The 21,708-nt window shown below is 45.4% G+C and overlaps 1 protein-coding gene across 2 annotated transcripts in view; it reads left to right on the top strand.

The window, feature by feature from the left end:
* Positions 1-7,200: 7,200 nt before the first annotated feature.
* LOC135898006 (uncharacterized) overlaps positions 7,201-21,708 on the top strand; it is a 28,466-nt gene continuing 13,958 nt past the window's right edge. The window contains exons 1-3 of one of the 2 annotated variants that reach the window (XM_065426716.2): positions 7,201-7,721; positions 8,360-8,657; positions 10,638-11,575. In XM_065426716.2, the coding sequence (XP_065282788.1) occupies positions 8,490-8,657; positions 10,638-11,575 (1,106 nt within the window). In that variant the 5' untranslated portion in view covers positions 7,201-7,721; positions 8,360-8,489. The remainder of the gene's footprint in view (positions 7,722-8,359; positions 8,658-10,637; positions 11,576-21,708) is intronic. The other variant, XM_065426715.2, reaches the window with a different exon arrangement.

The following is a 21,708-nucleotide window of genomic DNA, read 5'->3' on the forward strand; positions in this document are numbered from 1 at the left end:
CAGGTTCGCCCAATAAAAGTTAGTTTTGTCGTTCACAGTATTGCTACTGTGTTCTTCAACGTCACCACCACGTGACAATATTAAAGAACACCGTCGCTGCCTCAAGCAAGATGTTATGCCATATTTTTCAGAAATCCCTAGCATCTACAAAGTTACCCACCGATTGGTTAATAGAAAAAATAATATCAATTCACAAATCTGGAGATGTTCACTCACCTGACAACTATCGGCCCATATCTTTAACCTGCATATGTTGCAAAATGCTTGAGCACATAATCACTTCACACGTGTACAGCCACCTAGAAGTTCACCGCGTGCCTTTTGACCGCGTGCCCCACTGCCGCCTAATTTCTAAAGTATCTGCCCTACGACTTGACTATTTAACATTATCCTGGATTCTTATTTTTTTTTCTTTTCGAGAACAGTTTACTGTTAACAATTTCGCTTCCCCGCCTTCTTCTGTTAGCTCTGGTGTGCCACAAGACAGCGTGCTCGGCCTCTTACTCTTCTTCATCTACATTAACGACTTACCCACCCAGATTACTTCCGGTATGCTCCTTTTTTGCCGATGACTGCATAATCCACCGTCCTATTCACACGACTGACGATCACTTGACACTTCAAGCAGACCTTAACCTTATCGCTAACTGGTGTAACAAATGGCTCATGACACTAAACTTTACAAACTGCGAGGTGATGTGCTTCTGCCGAAAATGTGTAAATTCTAAATTTTCGTATCACCTTAATAACCCTATGCTCTCCCACACTTCATCATACAAGTACCTTCGTGTTCTTACAGAGAATCTTTCATAGGTCCCACACATCGCTTCTACATGCACCAAATCATCACGTCCTCTTAGCTATCTACGACGCAACTTGCGATATGCCCCGACAAACACTCGAAAACTCGCTTTCCAAACATTCATTTTGCCACAGTTAGAATTCGCCTCCTTAATTTGGTCCCCTCATCAAAATTACCTCGTCAATATGACGGAAAAAATGCAAAATAGAGCAGCCCGGTTTATATCACGTTATACTACGGTATAAACTCAAGCATTACACAAATTAAACTAGACCTTCTACTGAGGCCGTTAGATATCTGCTGCAACATCGTTCTTTTGTGCTTATTTCACAAATATATTTACACTATTAAACGAACCCGGTTACAACTGTAAGTACCACACTCTCTTTTACGCAGATTACATAATAAGTTTCATGCGCATATACGGTAAAATAAATGCATTTAATTAATCTGCACTACCTCGCGCCATTCGTCTTTGGAACGACTTCCCTGATAACATAGCCTCCATATTGTTACGTAGGAAGACACCGACGAAAAGCTATTTACAAGTATATTTACAAGGCTATACGCCGCAGTTGATCAAGAGGCAACAGCCCGCGCTAGCTTCCAATCGTCGTCTTCTTCTTCCTGCTCGGCTCTTGGTCATTGGGAATACTACCCCGTAGCACTACCCCCGGCGGCAAAAGCGCCGTCCCGGAGCGACTAAAGGCTGGACTCTGAAGCAGTGTAGTAGCTCTTGAGCCTACTGACGTGCACGACATCACTAGACGCCAGAGTAGATGACGAGGTTGAGCTCACAGGAGCAGTTTCATAAGTCACAGGCGTCACCTGGCGCAGCACGCGGTAGGGCCCTGTGTATCGCGAAAGGAGCTTTTCGGAAAGTCCAACGTGACGACAGGGCGACCACAGGAGCACGAGTGCACCAGGCGAAAACTGTACGTCACGGTGGCGGGCGTTGTACTGACGCTGCTGCGTGGTTTGCGAGTCCGTCAGTCGAGCACGGGCAGGCTGGCGTGCATGATCGGCGAGGGCCATGGCATCGCGCGCATACTCGGTTGTTGAGGTCGCAGCAGGAGGAAGTACCGTGTCAAGGGGCAAGGTCGGTTCGCGACCGTAGAGTAGATAAAATGGAGAAAATCCGGCGGTGTCGTGCCGGGAAGAATTGTAAGCAAAGGTGACGTAAGGAAGGGCAACGTCCCAGTCGTGGTGGTCCTTCGAAACGTACTTGGACAGCATGTCGGTAAGAGTACGGTTTAAGCGCTCTGTCAGGCCATTGGTTTGAGGATGGTATGAGGTAGTCAGCTTGTGTTGAATAGAGCAGGAACGCACAATGTCGGCGATAACTTTCGAGAGGAAGTTAGGACCACGGTCAGTAAGCAGCTGTCGCGGGGCGCCATGCACTAAGATAATGTCACGCAAGAGAAAGTCCGCGACGTCAGTGGCGCAACTGGTAGGAAGAGCCCGCGTGATAGCGTATCGGGTGGCGTAATCAGTTGCGACGGCTACCCATTTGTTCTCAGAGGATGACGTGGGAAAGGGACCGAGGAGGTCTAATCCAACACGAAAAAACGGTTCCACAGGGATGGGGATCGGCTGGAGATGACCGGAAGGTAGCACCTGAGGCGTTTTCCGACGCTGGCAGGGATCACAGGCAGCAACATAGCGTCGGACGGAGCGAGCAAGACCAGGCCAATAGAAGCGGCGGCGGACGCGGTCGTACGTGCGGGTTACGCCAAGATGTCCTGCAGTGGGTGCGTCATGCAGCTGAAAGAGCGCAGTCTGTCGTAGATGTTTTGGCACGACAAGAAGATCAGGGCCATCAGGGAGGAAGCTCCTTCGGTACAGAGTGCCGCCCTGGAGGACATATCGGCGAACGGATGCGTCGGTAGGTGTAGAGCGCAGACGCTCGATGAGTACTCGCAGCGATGGGTCTCGGTACTGCTCATCGGCGATGTTAGCGAAGGCAGACACAGAGAAAATGCCGTCGGCGGTACTACTGTCGGCGTCGTCAGGCTCGTCTACCGGGTAGCGAGACAGGCAGTCAGCGTCCTTGTGTAGTCGGCCAGATTTGTAGGTGACAGAGAACGAATATGCTTGGAGGCGTAAGGCCCAGCGACCAAGTCTTCCTGAAGGGTCTTTCAATGAGCATAACCAACAAAGCGCGTGATGGTCTGTGATGACGGAAAAGGGTCGGCCATATAAGTATGGGCGGAACTTCGCAACCGCCCAAACTAGGGCCAGACACTCACGCTCAGTGATGGAATAGTTGCGCTCCGCGGGTGAGAGGAGCCTGCTGGCGTAAGCGATAACACGGTCGTGGCCACGCTGGCGTTGTGCCAGTACTGCGCCAATACCGTGACCGCTGGCATCAGTACGGACTTCGGTAGGCGCAGAAGGATCGAAATGGGCCAGAACGGGAGGCGTTGTGAGAAGATCGATGAGAAGCGAGAATGCAGAGGCCTCGTTATCGCCCCACTGGAAAGGGGCGTCTTTTTTCAAAAGCTCGGTTAGTGGTTGTGCTATGGCCGCGAAATTTTTGACGAAACGGCGGAAGTACGAGCAAAGGCCGATGAAGCTGCGCACATCCTTGACACACTTCTGAACAGGGAAGTGCGTAACAGCATGGATCTTGCCTGGGTCCGGTTGCACTCCGTTCGCGTCAACGAGATGTCCAAGGACAGTAATCTGGCGACGGCCGAATTGGCACTTCGATGCGTTGAGTTGCAGACCGGCTCGCCGAAAAACGTCCAGGACTGCTGAGAGGCGCTCGAGGTGCGTAGCGAATGTTGGGGAGAATACTATAACGTCGTCCAAGTAGCACAGGCATGTGGACCATTTGAAACCGTGAAGAAGGGAGTCCATCATGCGTTCAAAAGTGGCAGGAGCATTACATAGGCCGAACGGCATCACCTTGAATTGATAAAGACCGTCGGGTGTCACAAAGGCAGTCTTCTCGCGGTCGAGATCGTCCACGGCAATCTGCCAATAGCCGGAGCGAAGGTCAATAGAGGAGAAATAGCGAGCACCGTGGAGGCAGTCAAGGGCGTCATCAATCCGTGGTAGGGGATACACGTCCTTTTTGGTAACCCTGTTAAGGTGCCGATAATCCACGCAAAAGCGCCATGAGCCATCCTTCTTTTTTACCAGCACAACCGGTGACGCCCATGGACTACATGACGGTTCAATAATGTTCTTGGCAAGCATTTTGCGAACTTCGGTGTGAATCACTTGACGCTCAGCCGGTGATACTCGATACGGGCGGCGATGAATAGGAGGGGCATCTCCGGTATTAATGCGATGTTTAACAGCTGTTGTTTGGGCCAAAGGACGATCGTTAAAGTCAAAAATATCTTGGTAGGACATCAGAACGCGGTAGAGCGCACGAGCATGCTCGGACGGCATGTCGGGTGCAAGCATTTTCTGTAAGTTGGCGATGGTACAAGTTGCCGACTGCGATGGTAGAGGAGGATCGGTTGAATTGTCGTCTACTGAAATCGATGCTACAGAGTGATCCTCGAATGAGCAAAGTTGGGCCAGAGACATCCCGCGTGGCAGCACTTGTGTCGTCAAGGCAAAATTGACCACTGGCAGGCAGACGCAATTCGCCGTAATAGATAAAATAGTATGAGGTAGTGTGATCCCGTGTGTAAGGAGGACGTCTTGCATAGGAGCCGCGATGTAGTGACCGTCGGGCACTGGTGGGGATGACACGAAGTCAACGTAAGTCAGTGCCGAAGGTGGCAAACGAACGAAGTCGACGGAACTGAGGCGAGGAAGGTGTTGTTCAGCGGGATCCAGAACAGGCAGGTCGAGGCGGAGAGTACTCGCGGAGCAATCGATTAGAGCAGAATGTGCGGAGAGGAAGTCGAGGCCGAAGATGATGTCGTGGGGACAGCGAGCGACCCCGCACCTCCACCAAATATGTTACGTAGGAAGACACCGACGAAAAGCTATTTACAAGTATATTTACAAGGCTATACGCCGCAGTTGACCAAGAGGCAACAGCCCGCGCTAGCTTCCAATCGTCGTCTTCTTCTTCCTGCTCGGCTCTTGGTCATTGGGAATACTACCCGTAGCAATATTATAAACCCGACCTGTTCCGCTGTCAGTTACTCACGCTTTACCCATTTAATACCGTTCACGAATGCCCAGTCTAGTGTTTTTGATTGCGTATTTTTGCACTGTTGTATATTATTTTCATAAACAGTATTCCTCTTGCTCTGTTAATGGTAACAAGTGTTCGTGTGCCTTCAGATATTGCTTTGTATTCCCTGTGCCTTGAATATTGTATAACATGGCAATGTTTTTTATAGCACTGTTCCTCTTGGAAATTTGTACTTTTTATGTCTTTACTGTTTAATATGCCCCCCTTACTTTATGCCCTGCCATAGGGCCTGTAAGGTTCTTCTGAATAAATAAATAAATAATGCCGTTCCCGATTGTACGTCCGCCCAACTAAGCAGCTTCTGCAATATAAACGGCTGCTTGCAGTTATCCGGTGTACTATCATAAAAACAATACTGAAGCATTTAAAGGAACGGCATGCCTCACACACACTTAAACATATTTGATGATCCACGTGTTCGTTGAAGATAAGTGCGACAGTACATTGGGCACCCAGTTTTAATGGGTTACAGTTTTGCAAACATGGTGAGACTAAAAAAAAAATTACAGAATTACAGAAAATGCAGATTTACAGGCTGTCCCAAAACATCCCAATATAAAAGCCCCGTTCATTTTGAATGACATCTAGAAACTTGTTCAGCAGAACCGATTAGCAACCGTGCGTTAATTCTCTCGGGAACTTTTGCGACTTGGCGCAACAGCCACGACTCTCCAGCAGCACAATAATTCAAAATACGAGTCCTCACTTGCCTCGGCCCCTCATGTTCCAGGCTTCAGAAGTGCTGTTATTCATTACATTCGAACGCAAACGGCTATTCAATCATTTTTAATAGTGAATTCTGAAGTCGAATACGATCTGAATAGCAAATATCATTCGATTAGACTAGATGTTTCTACTTCATTTCGCCTGCTGGCACGTCGAAAGAGATCGCCAGACAAGCCACGGAGATTACTTTGGTAAAGATTTCCCGATTGAGTCTGAGTACATAGGCAATATCTTGTCCCTAACACTGTTGTTCTTATTAACGTCCAATAATTTTCTTGATTGCTTTTCTTGGAAAGTCTATTGGTTCACCTGGGGTTGGTGCAGCTCTTAAAAGAAACACGCTTATTCCGGACGGTAGTTCTCACTTTTTCAATCAGTGTATTTAGAATATTTTATAATTTTTTTTCTTACATATATGACGTTGAGATATATGTCCATGTACCCTTGGATTTACTTAGAAGTGCGCTGGTCATTTGCATCTCTTCGCGCAGCGCAGTAATGAACCTAGTTTATTTCACTATAATATTGTTTTCTTTGATCATTGTCTCTCATCAATATTCCACCAACAAGAAACGCGCGTCAAATGACGCGATATCAATAACGTTTTCTTACGTAGTTTCATGCTGCAGACAGGCGGCCTCTGTGGCAAAAATTACGTGTCACATTTAGAAAACAATGTTAAAAAAGGCAGTTCACCTGGCTGAAACTACATTTGGTACCGGTCGACAAGAGTCGCGGGCGCACCAATGCAAGTAAAACCATAAAAATTTTTACTGCACAGACTTTTTGCAAGAAAAACAGGGCGTCCGAGCAACGAACACGCGCTCGCTAGCAGACGATGCACTAGACAACGACAGAAATATTGAAGACATCGTGCCGTATAACACATGCCTGAAATACATATACGTGGCAAAAATGTGTTAATCAAACTTTGCAGCGGAAATAAAGCACTATTATACGAGCGTACGCGCGCAACCGGTCTCAGGGCCCGCAGAGAAATTACCTTGAATATGCCGCGAAGCGTGTCTCGACCTTTATTCAGTTCGCTCGCAGCGTTCTCGCAAAATTTGTCCACACGCGGCACCTCAGCAAGAGAACGTCGTTCGGCCCACTCGACCATAGTCTATAGTATACACTCTAATTGTGTCTAAACACGGAGGAAGGAAACTCCATGTGTCTAAAGATAGATTGTGTCTACGCTACGACCATGCGTTTTTGTTTTTTCTTGAATGAGGTGTAGTTAGGTTGCCAGCAGAGTGCACCAGTAAGTGCTATTTTGCTACAAAATTTGAGTGAGAACAAAATAGTGGTAAGCGCGAAATGTGTTTTTTTAATTTTTTGGTGATGTGCAGAAAAAGAAGTAGTTTGGATTATTATTTTTATTATTATCATTATCATCGTCATCAGACTTGCTAGATTATCACTAATGATGCAGGCGTGTTCGGGAGTGCCTCTATGGGCGTTCTCTGGTTCTATTTTTCTCTATGGATATTTGATGCGGAGGAGGGCAGGAGGGAATGGGAATGTGTGGCGGAGCGCAAGGGGCGCAAGCTACATGGGTACAGGAACGTTAGTCTAGCCTCCGGAGCAGTCAGCTGCCGGCCCGTTGGCGCTCTGCCTCGCATTTGCCGTTGTCTAGCCTTTCCCGACTGACACGGCATGACGTTTGTAAGCATCCAGTCAATTATACTATGGTGTCGAAATAGGTGAATAATCATAAACGTTTCGGCCGTGGCTTTGTGAAGTACGTGAGCATCGTTGACTGGCGTGAAAGAAGTCGACGGATACAGCGTGCGTCTGCCTTCGGCAGTGAACAGGCTGCCGTTAGCACAGTTTCGGTAAAATGATTAAAGCGAAGTGCACGTGGAAGGTTCAAGGCGACCGTCCTGTGTCTGACGCAATTGTATACTTCGAAGACAATGAAAAGTAAGTTCGACTGCTGTGCACCGTCCACTACATTCCCTCGCTTTCGGCCCTGTGTGCGTGTCATCTGCTGTGAAGCAAAGCAAGTGTTATTAAAGATCGAATGTAAGTTTACACTTTGTAGGGTGTTTTTCGGGGAGGTAGTAGGCAGAAAAAAAGTGTCCCGCCTTCATTTTGTTGCAGTTGCTTGATGTTCTAGCTCCGAGTAATCCCATGGAGAATAGGCTATTTTTATCTCATCTCTGCGCGGGCGCGGTGATGCCAAGCCCTGTAGTGTGGGCTGAATGGATGAGCTATATAATTGACCTTGAGGTGTACATACATTTGTATAGTGGGAACTGGTCAGCTTCAGCATTCAAAAAGTACCGTGTTTATATTTGGGAGGAACGCATTTCCGCTTTAGCGCACAAGCAAGACCGTAATTTGAAAGGTGTATGTCCGCTCCCTTATCAAGAAGTGCTTCCACGAATTTGGCAACTTTTCGTTTCTAAAGAGCACACACGCTTGTGTATTGTAAGTGTCGGCTTGTAGTTGGCTTATTCAACCATCTTCCTACGTATGAGTATTTGGGAGCAGAGAGGAAATGCAAACTTTTAGCGGAAGGTTTTCTCCTAGCTACTATCGTACGTGCGCGCGTAATAATATGAAGGTGTATTTATAGTATCGTACACTATGTGTTGTGTTCCAAACCAGTGGCAGTCAAAGCTCATTTGTGTTTTCACTGTTTTCTGCCTACCCTTTAGCATTGACCTCGAAGATGCAATTTCTGCTGAAAATTGTGTCCAGCTGGAAGCACCAGTAGATGATGATGTCACTGGTAACTACATTGTACCAGCCTGCCAAGTATTCTTGTTCTGTGGTGAGACACATCAGATGAGCAGCGTGTCTATTCTGTCCGAAGCAAGGGTCATCGAAGTCTATGGTTACCATGGAGAATACTTAAGCACCCTGAAAAATGAACTTATGGAGGAAGTGGATGGCATGTCTGTATTTCGAGGCGACCTTAAACTTACAAGACCTTTGAAAGAATGCTGCTTGAAAGTGAGTAAAGCTTTCTCAGTTGCACATTTTCAGTTGGTTGCACGTAAATTGATATCAAGGTTTTATGTAGTGCTTATTTAGCATCATGCCTAAGCACAATGTCCGTAAGAGTAATTCTTTGCCACTTACAGCTGCATCATATGAAGTGATTGTTGTTTTTACCTCTCTGTTTCTCATGACAGCCACTTTTTGATGGGCCAAAGTGCAAGTTAATCATTTATCATTGTTCCACTGATGCCAAAGTCTTTGCTGTTGTTTTTTTTAGTGCTTCTGCCAAGAACTTGTTACTGTAATTTGCTGTTAACCCTTGAATGTGACAATAATTCTAAGAGGAGCTTGGCATCAAAAGATGCGATATTCTCATTATATATTATTTCCGACTGTTTGCTTCCAAAAATGATGCTCGGACCATTCATTTTTGGATAAAAATGGACAACATGACTTGGACTGAAAAATGTACCTAATGCAGTCACAGTGGCTCTGACACTATAGTGTCAAGTGGCTGCTGTTTTTCATCAGTTTAATGTTTGAACAGAGAAAGCAAAACAAGACTTAATTTTCAGTGTCATATGCAAACGTTGAAAGGTTTCAATATTTCTTTGTCATAGACATGCTTTTTTTTATTGCCTACAGACACAGTCTGAAAAACAAAAAGTATTCTGAAATTGTGAAGTCCTTTAAAAGAAGTATGTATTTTAGAGACATTATAACTATTTAATTGCACTCTACAGTAGTTTAGGAACAAAGTGCTCTGCTTCGTAACAGTTATTACAGATAACACCTTAAAATATGCATGCAAAATAACCAGAACTTTGTTATATAATGCTTGAAATAAGAAGTATGGAAGCTATCTTAAAAATTAGTAGTTTCTGAGAGCAAAAATAATTGTTTATGATCCTGCTTTCATAGACAAAGGCTGGTGTAACATAAAATTATTCCAATTCATTTTAGTCCAAATCTCCTGTTAGCCCTCTGTGATAGGTCAGAATTGTGTGGCTCCATCCCACATGAGTGGGCGCCATGCCTGTATGGGCAGAACCCGAGTCATTTTGGCCTATCATGGAGTGCTAATGGTGAATTTGGAAGGAAAACAGATTGGGATAGTTTTACGTTATACCGGCCAAGGATATCGGCTTTCTGAGCCATATTTAAAAGATAACGCTGTGTTTTTTGTTATGTTAAGTGTTATGTTAAGTGAGCAGTTCAGGTCTTTTTGCACCTCATGTAATGCACTTTTTTGCACCTTATGTAATGCCTTCGGGCCCTTAAGGTTGAATAAATGAAATGATATGTCATGTGACTGCAGAAAAGCATGGAAAACAATTTTAGATGAACAGCAGGCACTATCTTGAAACTAAAACTGGACGAAATATTCGAAAGAAAGCTGCCTTTTTGTGATAGTGGTGATGGTAGGATAAAAACAGAAGTACTATTGGCAATATATTGAGGGCACCTGTTTAACTGCAATGAGTTCTTAATTTTATTCAGTAGCACCTCTCTTCTTGGAGAAAAAAAAATTAAAACAATATTGCTTTATGAAGGTTATATTGTTGCTGAAGCATTTAAGTTGGACAGAGTTTCTCATAACAATAAGCACCACCACTGCTTCCGTCCTTCTAATCACTACTCGCAAGCTGTGGTAGAATGGGAATCATCATTTTAAAGGCACAGATAAAAAATGCATGCACTAATCCACAAAATAATTTGTGGAAAGACTATACAGCTTTCAGTCATGCTACTTGGTATGACATGTCCAGCATAATCATACAATACAAAACTTGTTTAAATCTGTAGACCTAAAAAAAATTATAGGGCTACCTTTATCCTTACATTGTAGGCTGGCATCATTAGTTGAGAAGTAGATAAAAATAAAGCAATTATTTTGGTATTGGTATTTCGGTGTATTGTACCAAGATCATTTTTGTGCTATTTGTGACATTTTTTTTTCCTTTTTTGCATTTTTGCTTTGCATGCTTGCAGTTCATCCCTCTGAAGTCTAAAGATTCGATGTGGCTGTATGGAATCAAAGTGGTGGTTCAGGAAAAACCAAGGCCAGACACACTACAGTTGTTTCCAACTTCAATGCCTCTAAAAGATGTTGAAGAGAGGCTAGAAGCTTCAGGGGCACAGCTGAGTGAGAAAGCCGAGAGCCTTAAGCGAATGATGGAACTATTTCAGGGAACCACCGGTATGCTGTCTGCAGCTGCGATGTCACCTGTTTTTGCTGGCTTTTCAACATTATCACGTGGAGCACCGCAGCAAGTTCCAGATGGCATGGCACAGTTTTACAACATGTTTCAAAATGCTGGTCTGAAATCACAAATGCAGCCAACACCTACGAAGCAAGCACCCAAGCCTCCACTGGCTGCTGAGTCGGCTAGAGAGGCTGTGCTGCCAACACCAAGTGGAACCGGAGCTGTTGAGACTGGCCAGGATGGGCTTCTTGCAGGCATTCTAAAGCTTCTGGAGAATCACACGGCCAAGCAACAACCTCAGTATGAACCTCTACCACAGGCTGTAGCAAAGGATAAAGTAAGTGGATCAGAGTCAGCATCCTTGGACAAGGAATTTATCCTGGAGCTTCTTGAGAAATCTGGGGTTCTGAACAAGCAAACGGCCACTGTACTTCTTGCAGAAATCATTCAGAAAACTGGAGCCACAGTACAGCTAAACCAGTCACATGGAGATGCTGAAAAAAACTCTACCAATGTTCCTGCTGAAGATGTCACAGCAGGACAACCTGAAGTTGCAGCTGAAGAGACAATACTCAAGGTGACATCAAGGGCAATTGGGACTGATAACGAGCCATCCAAGGAGGCTGGTTCACAGACTGATCAGCCTGAACCTGCGCCAACAGCCAACCAAGAACCACAGCTGGTACCAGCAGCACTAACAATGGAAACTCTTCAAATGCAAAGGTGAAGTACATTTCCTTGTCACAATTTTTTGTGTCTGTATGAACTTTTATTTTCTGAGCAGGAAGCCGGCAGCTTAGTAGTCCTGCTGTATAACCTCAATCATTCCAATTTTGCATTAAACATTTATTTATTACAGCCAGCTTTGGTTCAGTTGCCATCATGATGTTCTAGTTATCACAGCTTATGATCGCATGGGCTCTGAAATGAGTGACAGTGTTGATGAAGTCTTTAGAGAAGTTAATGCCCTAGAACTTTCCGTGTGACAAAGTATTTCACAGCCTGTCTTATGTTACTATTTAATGTTTGTATTATGTGGAACCAGCCAGTCATCTGCATAGTTATTTCATGGCTCTAAATGATGTTGAAGAGAAGCTAGAAGCTTCAGAAGTGAAACAGATGTTCCGAGCTATGTTCACTGTTGATACCTGTTTACAGGTACCAACTGTGAAAGTATCCCAGAACAGCAGTGAATGTAGCTCAGCTCATGTCAGCCATGCGCACACACATATTGGATACAACATTTAAGCCTTGTGTCTGTAATCCTAGCAAAAAATATTCTTAGAGAAAACAGGAAGCAGATATATTTTTTTCTTTTCAAACAAATAGCCAGTAAATTCTTGCATTTAAAACTATATAAGCAGCCAAATACATTTTGTTGACATTCCTCAGATCTTATTGTAAACTGTGTTTACCTGTTTCCTTACTGTAGGAAAGGCACTGATTTTCGGTCAGTCTGTATTTATTTTATATCAAGAAATATGAAAGAAATGTAACGTATATAGTGACCAAAAAGTATCGTAATTGTCCAAGTGAGAACAATGCAAAAGTAATTGGTCAGGAAATTTTTGAATATCTATTTGTGAAATTAGGGACTGGGCACTGAAAATAGCATAAATAGAAGAAAAGAGTAGTATGTGTCCTTTTCATGAAATGTATAGCAAATTAAAATCTCAAATGTACAGACGTATGGGGCCTTGCTTCTAGTTTCAACGTCTCTTAGACCATGCAAATATAATATATTATTGTGTTTTTCACTGGGATTGAAGCTAGCTGGTATGACGGTTCTGCTATGCAGAGAAGGATTTTCTCTTTGAAAGCAGAGGCTTGTTATGTCCCGTCAATAAATAGCTCGATAACTTCCATAACAATGTGGGATCAGGTTCGTAAGTTTAGAGGCGACTACGCTCCTTACACGATTCCCATACTCTCACCCCCAGGCACACAAACAAATTTAGTAGAACAAGCAGACATATTAGTGCAGCATTTTCATAATATATCAAGCTGAGTAAACTATAGTGGAACCCCGTTCATACGTTTTTCACCGGACCGAGGAAAAAAAACGTAACAGCCGGGAAAACGCTACAGTGAGGAAAGCTCCGAAAATGAATGAAAAAAGTGCAGCTTCAACTATAAACAATTTATTTCCACAGAGTGGAAATAGAACTTTAAAAAGTCTAGAATGGTGGGTTGCCGTTTCTTTTGCTCGCTAGAAATCACCACACGTTTCTCAATAGCCTGGAAGGCCGCATTGCTGTCAGCATCGCTGTGAGGTGCGGCGTACCTGCGGAGGAGGTCCAGAGCCGCGACAGCTTTTCCAAAGCTAGGATTTGGCAACTCCCCAGCATCATGCGGCTCGTGCTCCTCGTTGTCACCACGCCACGGCAATGGCAACGGACGAAGGAATATCCGCGGGAAATTTTGCCCTCTTTGGCGTAATCATGCCAACGTGCTAACAATTTTTTAGTATTGCTGCGCAGCGCGCGCGTCCGAGCAGCCCGGTTGCGCGCAGCGCGGCGTGGTTTCGCGAGAAATTTAAACAAAAGAGGAGAGCTGGCCCGATAGGCGGAGCAACGCCATGAGCAACGCCAACTTCCGGCTTCCCTTTAGCTATAGCTTCACAAAAGGTGAGGTCAGGGCCTCTCCTGAGTTTCCTTCCTCCGTGAGTCGACCTGTCCAACAAACCATGCGGCGACCATAATCACAGTGATGATAGTGAGAGCATTTCTCACGAATGGCCACCTAGTGGCGGCCTCTCGAACTGGCGTGCGGCTTCTTGCAGCCAGTTCCATAGCCAAGCCCGGCCAAGCCCGGTCAAAACTAGTCAAAAGCCAAAATGGCAGTTGGAGCGCGTTGCCTACTTTAGCCCAGGCTATGGTGACCATACCCAGGCGGGTTCGGGTTGCGACGCATCATGCGGGAACGTTTTCACAGCTACTACGTAACAGCAAGGTTCCTTATACATTGGATCCTATGGAAGCTATGCCGGGACCGGATGAAAACGATGTAGCAGCCGGGAAAACGCAGCAGTGAGGAACGTAACAGCGGGGTTCTACTGTATTCTGCTATATTTCTAAAATATAAGCTATCAGCAGAAAAACTAAAGCTTCCGACCACAGGAAGTTCAGAGAGATCGTATAATGCCCCCTTAACACTACCGGAAATCAATAGAGTACTCACCACTGACAAAAAAACTGCATCTGGTCTGGACAGAGTACATTACGCAATGCTCGCTCATCTGTCTCCTAATGCAGTTGCTTCGCTTTTTTAGTATAATCTGGGAAATGGGAAAAATGCCGAATGAGTGGAAGAAAGCCATCGTAATCCCTTTCTTGAAAACTGGAAAACCTCTCACAACAGCAACCAGCTACAGACCTATAGCACTCACAAGTTGCCTTGCAAAGTCTTATGAAGCCATTATAAACACAAGATTGGCGTACTTCCTTGAAACGGAGAACCTGCTAGATAACCATCAGTGTGGGTACAAGAAAGATTGCTCTACAACAGATCACCTAGTCCAGCTAGAACACGAGATAAATGAGGCCTTTCTACACAAGCAGTATTGTTTCACTGTTTTCTTTGATCTAGAAAAGGCGCACGACGCAACATGTAGGGTTGGTATTTTGAGGGACTTAGCAGATTTAGGAATCGGTGGTAGAATGCTCAAATGTCTAGCTGATTTCATGTCGGACCAAATATTCCAAGTGCATTTCGGAACGGTGCTGTCACGTGTATTCATTGGTGTGCCACAGGGATGCATATTAAGCACAACATTGTTTGTGGTGAAAATGAACTCGGTCTATAATGTAATTCCATCCTCTGTAATGCATTCATTGTATGTGGATGATCTACAAATTGTGTTTCGTGCATCAAACCTGGCATCCTGCTGCGGCAAATTCAAATTACATTAAACAAACTAACGCAGTGGGCATCTGAAAACGGTTTTCACTTCTCAAGTGAAAAAACTGTTATTGTTGTCTTTACACAAAAAAGAGGCCTACTACCAGATCCCATCCTTAAGCTTCAGCAAGCCTCTCTACAGGTAAAACACGAACACGAAGTTTCTGGGTGTTCTGCTTGATAAAAAGTTAAACTTTGTTGTGCACATAAATAACCTTAAATAAAAAGCGAACAATCCTCAAAGTCCTGTCCTGGAAGCGCTGGCGCTCTGACCGTAAATGCCTGCTACGCATCTACCCTACTTTGGTGCGTAGCATATTACACTATGGTAGCATCATATATGGTTCAGCCAGACAGTGTTACATCCGACGACTTGATTTAGTTCATAACCTTGGGCTACGACTGGCAAGTGGTGCTTACAGAACATCGCCTGTCCAGAGTTTATATATTGACTGTAATGAACCTCCTTTACAGCAGTGCAGAGTGCTACTAACTTTTTCTTACGTACTCAGAATTTAGTCCTCACCACAACACATAGGTTTTAACATTGTCATGCAGTGTAACTCACGCTTACACTATACAAACCAAACTTGATTAAGCCGCTTGTCTTGCGATATGAGGAATATATTCAGGATTATGACATTCCTCCCAAAGTCCTCCAGGTTGCCAGAAAGCCACAGCGTTTGCCCCCGTGGTATGATTTCGCACCATTATGTGACTGGACTTTGACACATTTAATGAAGACACCCCACATGAACATATTGCACAAGATTTCAGCGCTCTTCAGGAAAAATATCAAAACTACATGGAATTTAACGCTGATGGCTCTAAAACAAAAGAACACGTAGGTGCGGGGGTCGTAATGAAACATTGGGAAATAAGTATTCGATTACCACAACATGCCTGTCTACACAGCCGAAGTCTATGCAATATGGACTGTAGTTAAAAAGATCATCGCTGACAAACACGAAAACACAGTAATATACACTGATTCATTAAGCACACTGAAGGCTATACACATGAAATCTGAATGTGAACCCCTGTTAGGGGATATTTTAAACATGGTGACATCAAACAAATATGGCATATGAATTAGGTTTTGCTGGGTACCAAGCCATGTTGGTATACCAGGTAATGAAGCAGCAGATGTGCATCAATGGCAGTGCATGAATACACAACAAACACAACGCTTCCATATAAGGATAGTATTGCTGCAATTAGGAAGGCCTTGATAACAAAATGGCAACAAGAATGGGGCAATTGTATAAGCAACAAGCTTCATCTTACTAAACCTGTAATTGGCAAATGGAAGTCATGCACCCACCAGCAACTGTTCTATGAGGGGATCCTGTGTCGACTTCGGATTCGGCACACACATCTAACACATAATTTTCTCCTCTGAAAAGAAAACCCGCCGACATGCAATAAATGCAATGAACCTCTTACAGTAATTCATATCCTTATGACATGTCCTCACTTTACAGCACAGAGACGGAAGCTTTTACGAAACGTATATGATTTACATATACCTTTACAACCTGCCCTATTACTGGCAGATGACTCGCTAGTGCCATATCCGAACTTTGACTTTTTAGAGACTACTGGCTATTTTACATCAACTATAATGCACGGCAGGTTTACCTGATTTAACGTTGCGTTGCGTTGCAGACTTGTGACTGGCGCAGCATGGCCTGAGTGGCCTTTGCGCCATTAAACCCCAAATAACTAACTAACTAGAACAAGCACTCGCTACCACCACTAGCAAGAAAACAAAAACAAAAGAAGAAACGAAGTTTTCAGAATTGACCACAATGCATGACACAGCTGGGGTAAAGTGAATATTCATTAGTTGCAGACATCAGGGCTTCGAAGTTCAGGCGTTTCCCATTACAGCGAACTGATATTAAGAGGCATTCAAAACAAGGTTGAATGCCCTGTCAAAAGCCTTTAATGCCCACAGACGCCAGGTAGTACAGTCAACATGCAGATAGCGGAGGCGAGCGTACACCGAACGTTATACGCCGCAGGTGGCATTTCAGTGCCATCGACAGGTAGAGCAACAGCCGATTCCGTGCAACGCATAGGTGATTGCGGGACGTTTTTTTTATTATTATTATTTGTTTTTTGAAGGCGCCGTCACCTACTTTTTAACACGGAGCCCTTTGTTCAAAGCGTCTAAACACAATGAGCGCTTCACAGCTTCGCTCCGCATTCTCTGGTTTGGCTTTTCGCATTTTTTTTTTTTTCAAAAAGGGGCATCGCATTTCATCAGTAAGAACAACCTAAGGTTTATCGTTTCTGGACTGTAGACGAGACGACCAAGTTTAAACGACCCGCCGTGGTTGCTTAGTGCCTAAGGTGTTGGGCTGCTAAGCACGAGGTCGCGGGATCGAATCCCGGCCCCGGCGGGCGCATTTCGATGCGGGCGAAATGCGAAAACACCTGTGTACTTAAATTTAGGTGCACATTAAAAAACCCCAGGTGGTCCAAATTTCCAGAGTCCCCCACTTCAGCGTGCCTTATAATCAGATCGTGGTTTTTGCATATAAAACACCATAATCTAATGATATAATTTAACTTTAAACGTGGGAGCGTTCACTAAAGGGGCAACTATATAAAGCAAAAAATAAAAACACAGTGATCGCTCAAAAACTGCAGTAAACAAAGCGCGATTGCTTATGTTCTAGGCCACGGCGGCCGCATTTCGATGGGGGCGAAATGCGAAAACTCCCGTGTACTTTGCTTTAGGTGCACGTTAAAGAACCCCAGGTGGTCGAAATTTCCGGAGTCCTCCCCTACGGCGCGCTCATAATCAGAAAGTGGTTTTGGCACGTAAAACCCCATAATTTAATTTTGTGTGTGTGTGTGTGTGTGTGTGTGTGTGTGTGTGTGTGTGTGTGTTTGTGTTTGTGTTTGTGTTCTCCGTCGAACATCCGCGATCCACCGCCGCCGTCGCTCTTGCTCGCGAAGCAGCACGCGTGTGCCTGACGAGTTTTCGTACGTGTTAAAGCGCCCATCTACGCAACAGTTGCTTCAAGACATCGCTGAACGCTGACAGAAGCGTTAAATTACAATCAAGAACGCAAACATAACAGCACGCGCGTAGGCGCTAAGAGGGACAGTGCTCTCTCGCCTACGCTTCGCAGCCTTGGCGACAGGCAGCGTTGTCGGCGTTCTGCGCATGGCGTATATAGGTTGTCTTTTTGTTTTGTTTAGCTGGACCAAATTTTTAAAAATTGCCTGAGGCAGTTAGCACAATTCTAACCCTTGATCCAAATTACTCGATGAGGCGGCCATTACTTATATGAGAAATCTAAACCAGATGTCAAAAATATACTGCAGAAGGGCAGCGGATTGGGCGAGTTGGTGTTCCATAGTAACAATAAAATTCAAACAGCGCTAGACGACTGGACTAGAAAGAGGAAGCTTCAATGAGAAAACTTCCAGAGAACTTCAATGGAAGCTTTGCTTGCAGAGTGACCCTAGCAGAAGCGCCGTGTTTGTCTCCTCCTCTTTCTGGTCCAGTCGTCTAGTGCTGTTTGAATTTTATTGGTACTGTCAAAATATGCAGATTGGGCACTTGTATTTCTGGAAGGGTGCTCTGCTTTCGCTGCAATGTTGGCATGAAACGACGTACGAGGCTGTTTAGAGATGTAATGCCTGTTGGTAATGTTCGAGAATTCAAAATTATGCTGTAGCAGGGTTTACGCTGTTTTCATGATAGCGTCTAGCAGCGCGATCCGCGTGAACCGACTAGCTGAAAGGTATGTACGTTCTTTTCAATGAGCTGCGCGAACCGAACGCGTAGTTTATCGGTCGCATACAAAAAGTCCAACCACTTGGTCGCAAACATCCACGAAACTGTGCATAATTACTGAACATTGTGCAGTACAGCAAAGCAGCGGAAATCATGAACGGTAATTTCAGTGTAAGCGAATAGCCCGAACTAACAAGCTAGCAAGCGTACGAATGAACGGGCGATGGAACGAACGAGGGACCGGTTGAGTGAAGAACGAATGAGCGAGCGAGCGCAAATACCCTTTTCGCTCTCCCCCGCAACTCGGTTGTGCCACGGCCGGACTCGACTCTCTCCTCGCGGAGGAGCGAGTGGGTCGAGTCCGGCCGTGGTTGTGCTACAGCGTACTAGAAGGGGACAGTGGACTGAGCCGCTCCACTGACGCTGTTAGCGTTGCATCCTAGAGGTGACGCCACAGACAACTTCAATGGAAGCTTTGCTTGCAGAGTGACCCTAGCAGAAGCTTTCATTTTCCTTGCGCTGCTGTTGATGTCAGGTCGAAGCAGTTCACACTACCTTGATTTGGGCGAGTTGGTTCATCTTCACAGTTTTCATTTTTAAAAAAAGCGCTAAAGTCGAAGACAAAAAAACAGATGACTGACGCCAGTCCTGTTGTATGTGTTCCTTCGTCTTCGTCTTTAGCGCTTTTTTATGAAAGCTGTCAATTTTAATTTCGCCACACTTGAGATTCTTTACATATCTTTAGCAAGCACTATATATGTTTAGGCCACAAAATATTTGCCACAACAGTACCTTGTGGAAAAGGACGACGCCAATCCTTCGGCGATTTACTGCCTATCCTAACCTCTAGATTTCTTGAGCTTAAAGTCGTCGCCGACGGATTTTGCGTATACGGAAGGGCCCGTACAATTTTGAGAATGATCGGGCAATTCTAAAAAAATTAATTCGAAAAACATTCTATACGGTTTCATTTCATGTCGACCTAACCTAAAATGATTTTGTATCAAGATTATGTCAGGTAGTCCACCAGTGAATTAGTCAGAAAACAATGCGCACATACTTCCTAGCTGAGCTTAATAAATGCAGGTACGCTAGCAAGACGGGGGGGGGGGGGGGAGCTTAGGGCCAAACGTTCCTTTCCTTCAAGCGTTTCCTAACCTTACGTGAGGTCTCCTTACAGCGAAGGACCGATGGAGGAAGCAAGCGTACTCCTAACGCTCCCTTCACCCGTCCTCACGTAAGGAGCGGTTGCTGCATGCCTGGGTTCGAGATGATCTCTTAAAAGCTTTACGCGAACACCATTATTCAATAAAAAAATGTTCTATCGTCGCACAACTTTTAAATTGAAGAGCTAATAGAGAGATGCGTGGACGCTTTCTTCTAGTTCTTTTTTTACTAAATGTAAAAAAAGTACCACGTTACAGTGCAAAACTTGTTCTCCAGCAACGTTGGCACGCCGGCGTCGTGGAACGCCTAGCAACGCTTTCATGCCGCACGCGTGACTGAAACGAACATGCCTGGCAAGGTAGCTTCGTAGCTACCCTACGCTGAGGAAGCACCAAGGAAACCTTCACCGAGGGCCCCTCAGTAAGGAAGCTTTCAGAGTGACATAAGGTGGCCTCGCCGCAATGAAGGCTTCCTTACTGAGGTAAGGAATATTTCATTGTTTGGCCTTTAGTCTTCATTTTCACCAGTAATAGTCAACTAATTTTCACCAAATTAATGACGATAGTATATTGAAATAATACCAGTGTAATAAGTGTTCATCGGCGTAACCAGGCTATCGGAGAAGCACATATTGTCGACGTTCGCGGAGCCACCACACCGCATTGCCTCCGCTGGCGAGTAAGCCCACTGCCCCATTCTAGTACACTGTAGTTGTGCTAAACCTACATCTACGTGCCACCGCCGCTTTTGCTGGTTGGAAACGTGTATGTGCGAGAGCTCACGCGCGACAGTCCAACACCTTCTAGGTAGTTGCACAGTCCCCCTTCCCTCCCCGCAACTCGGTTGCGCGAAACCACACGCCCTTTCACTCGGCGCCTCGGTATCGCGAGTCCTAACCATGGAGGAAGGAAAATACTAGGATGGAGCGTCACGCGACAATTTTGAAGCCTAGTAAAATATTTAGAGGAATGGCATGATGGGAAATAGCCCCTCACGTGATAGGCAAGCGGTAGCTTTAGTCAACTCGCTTCGGTTGCGTCTGCTGCGGGGATTTTGGAATATGCGCACATAGTCGACGTGGCAAACACACGCTGAGAGGTTGAGTGAAGGAATTCAAGTGTGTGAAGCAGTCCAGTCTGTGTTATGTCAGTCAGGTAAAGCACCGAACCACCACGCGGCTCGCCGCTTAAGCAAGCAGCAGAAAGGCCCAGTGCAGTAGCGAACGAAGGCGTCGGCGTCATGATCAACAACACGCGACGACCACATCAAGGACGAATGGTCGCGTTTCTGTGCGGTTTCAGTGAAACGAGGAAACCTTTCGCCCTGCAAACGTGTGAAGGCAGCCAAGCCGCCCTTCAGACGGCAATTCGTCGCGTTTGGGGGCATCTTCTGGGAAACAATATGACGTTTTCGCCCCTGCAAACATGTGCAGGCGCTCAACCGAGCCTCCAGGGTCCACAGCGACTAATTTTCCAGATGAAATAAATTGTCTCATCTTGTGCCCAACGATGGAATGGCGAGTCGGGGACCTCGACCATATTTGAGGCCCACTGTTATGGCAGACGGTCCCAGTCGACGCTGTCGTTCTGCTTAATGCATTCTGCCTCTCAACAGACCGGCGAGAACTCAATAAGCGCGTCTCAACAGCGTAAGCACGTCGCACCACACAATGTTACAAAATAGTGCACGTAAATCTCGAGGAAAGGCGACGACTTCGGCGTTTAGAGTGCAGGGTAATGCTGTTTATTTATTTCACAACGAAAGATGCACAACAGAACCTTTTCCTGCCGCACCAGACAGTGGCGGACTGCGTTGGACGTATTACAATGCCAAGCATCAACGGCCGGCCTCACTGCGTCGACGCCTACGTAGCTACAAGTGACGGGACAACCAAGGGTGTCATTCACGGCCTGGACCCGCACACGACGCCTGAAACGCTAAAAGCGAATCTACGCATACGCACGCAAGAGGTTGAAATTCTCCAAGCGCGGATGTTCCGTAACACTAAAACGGCCGTTATCACCTTTTTTGG

Source organism: Dermacentor albipictus, chromosome 1 (genome assembly GCF_038994185.2).
Source record: "Dermacentor albipictus isolate Rhodes 1998 colony chromosome 1, USDA_Dalb.pri_finalv2, whole genome shotgun sequence".
Taxonomy (NCBI): domain Eukaryota; kingdom Metazoa; phylum Arthropoda; class Arachnida; order Ixodida; family Ixodidae; genus Dermacentor; species Dermacentor albipictus.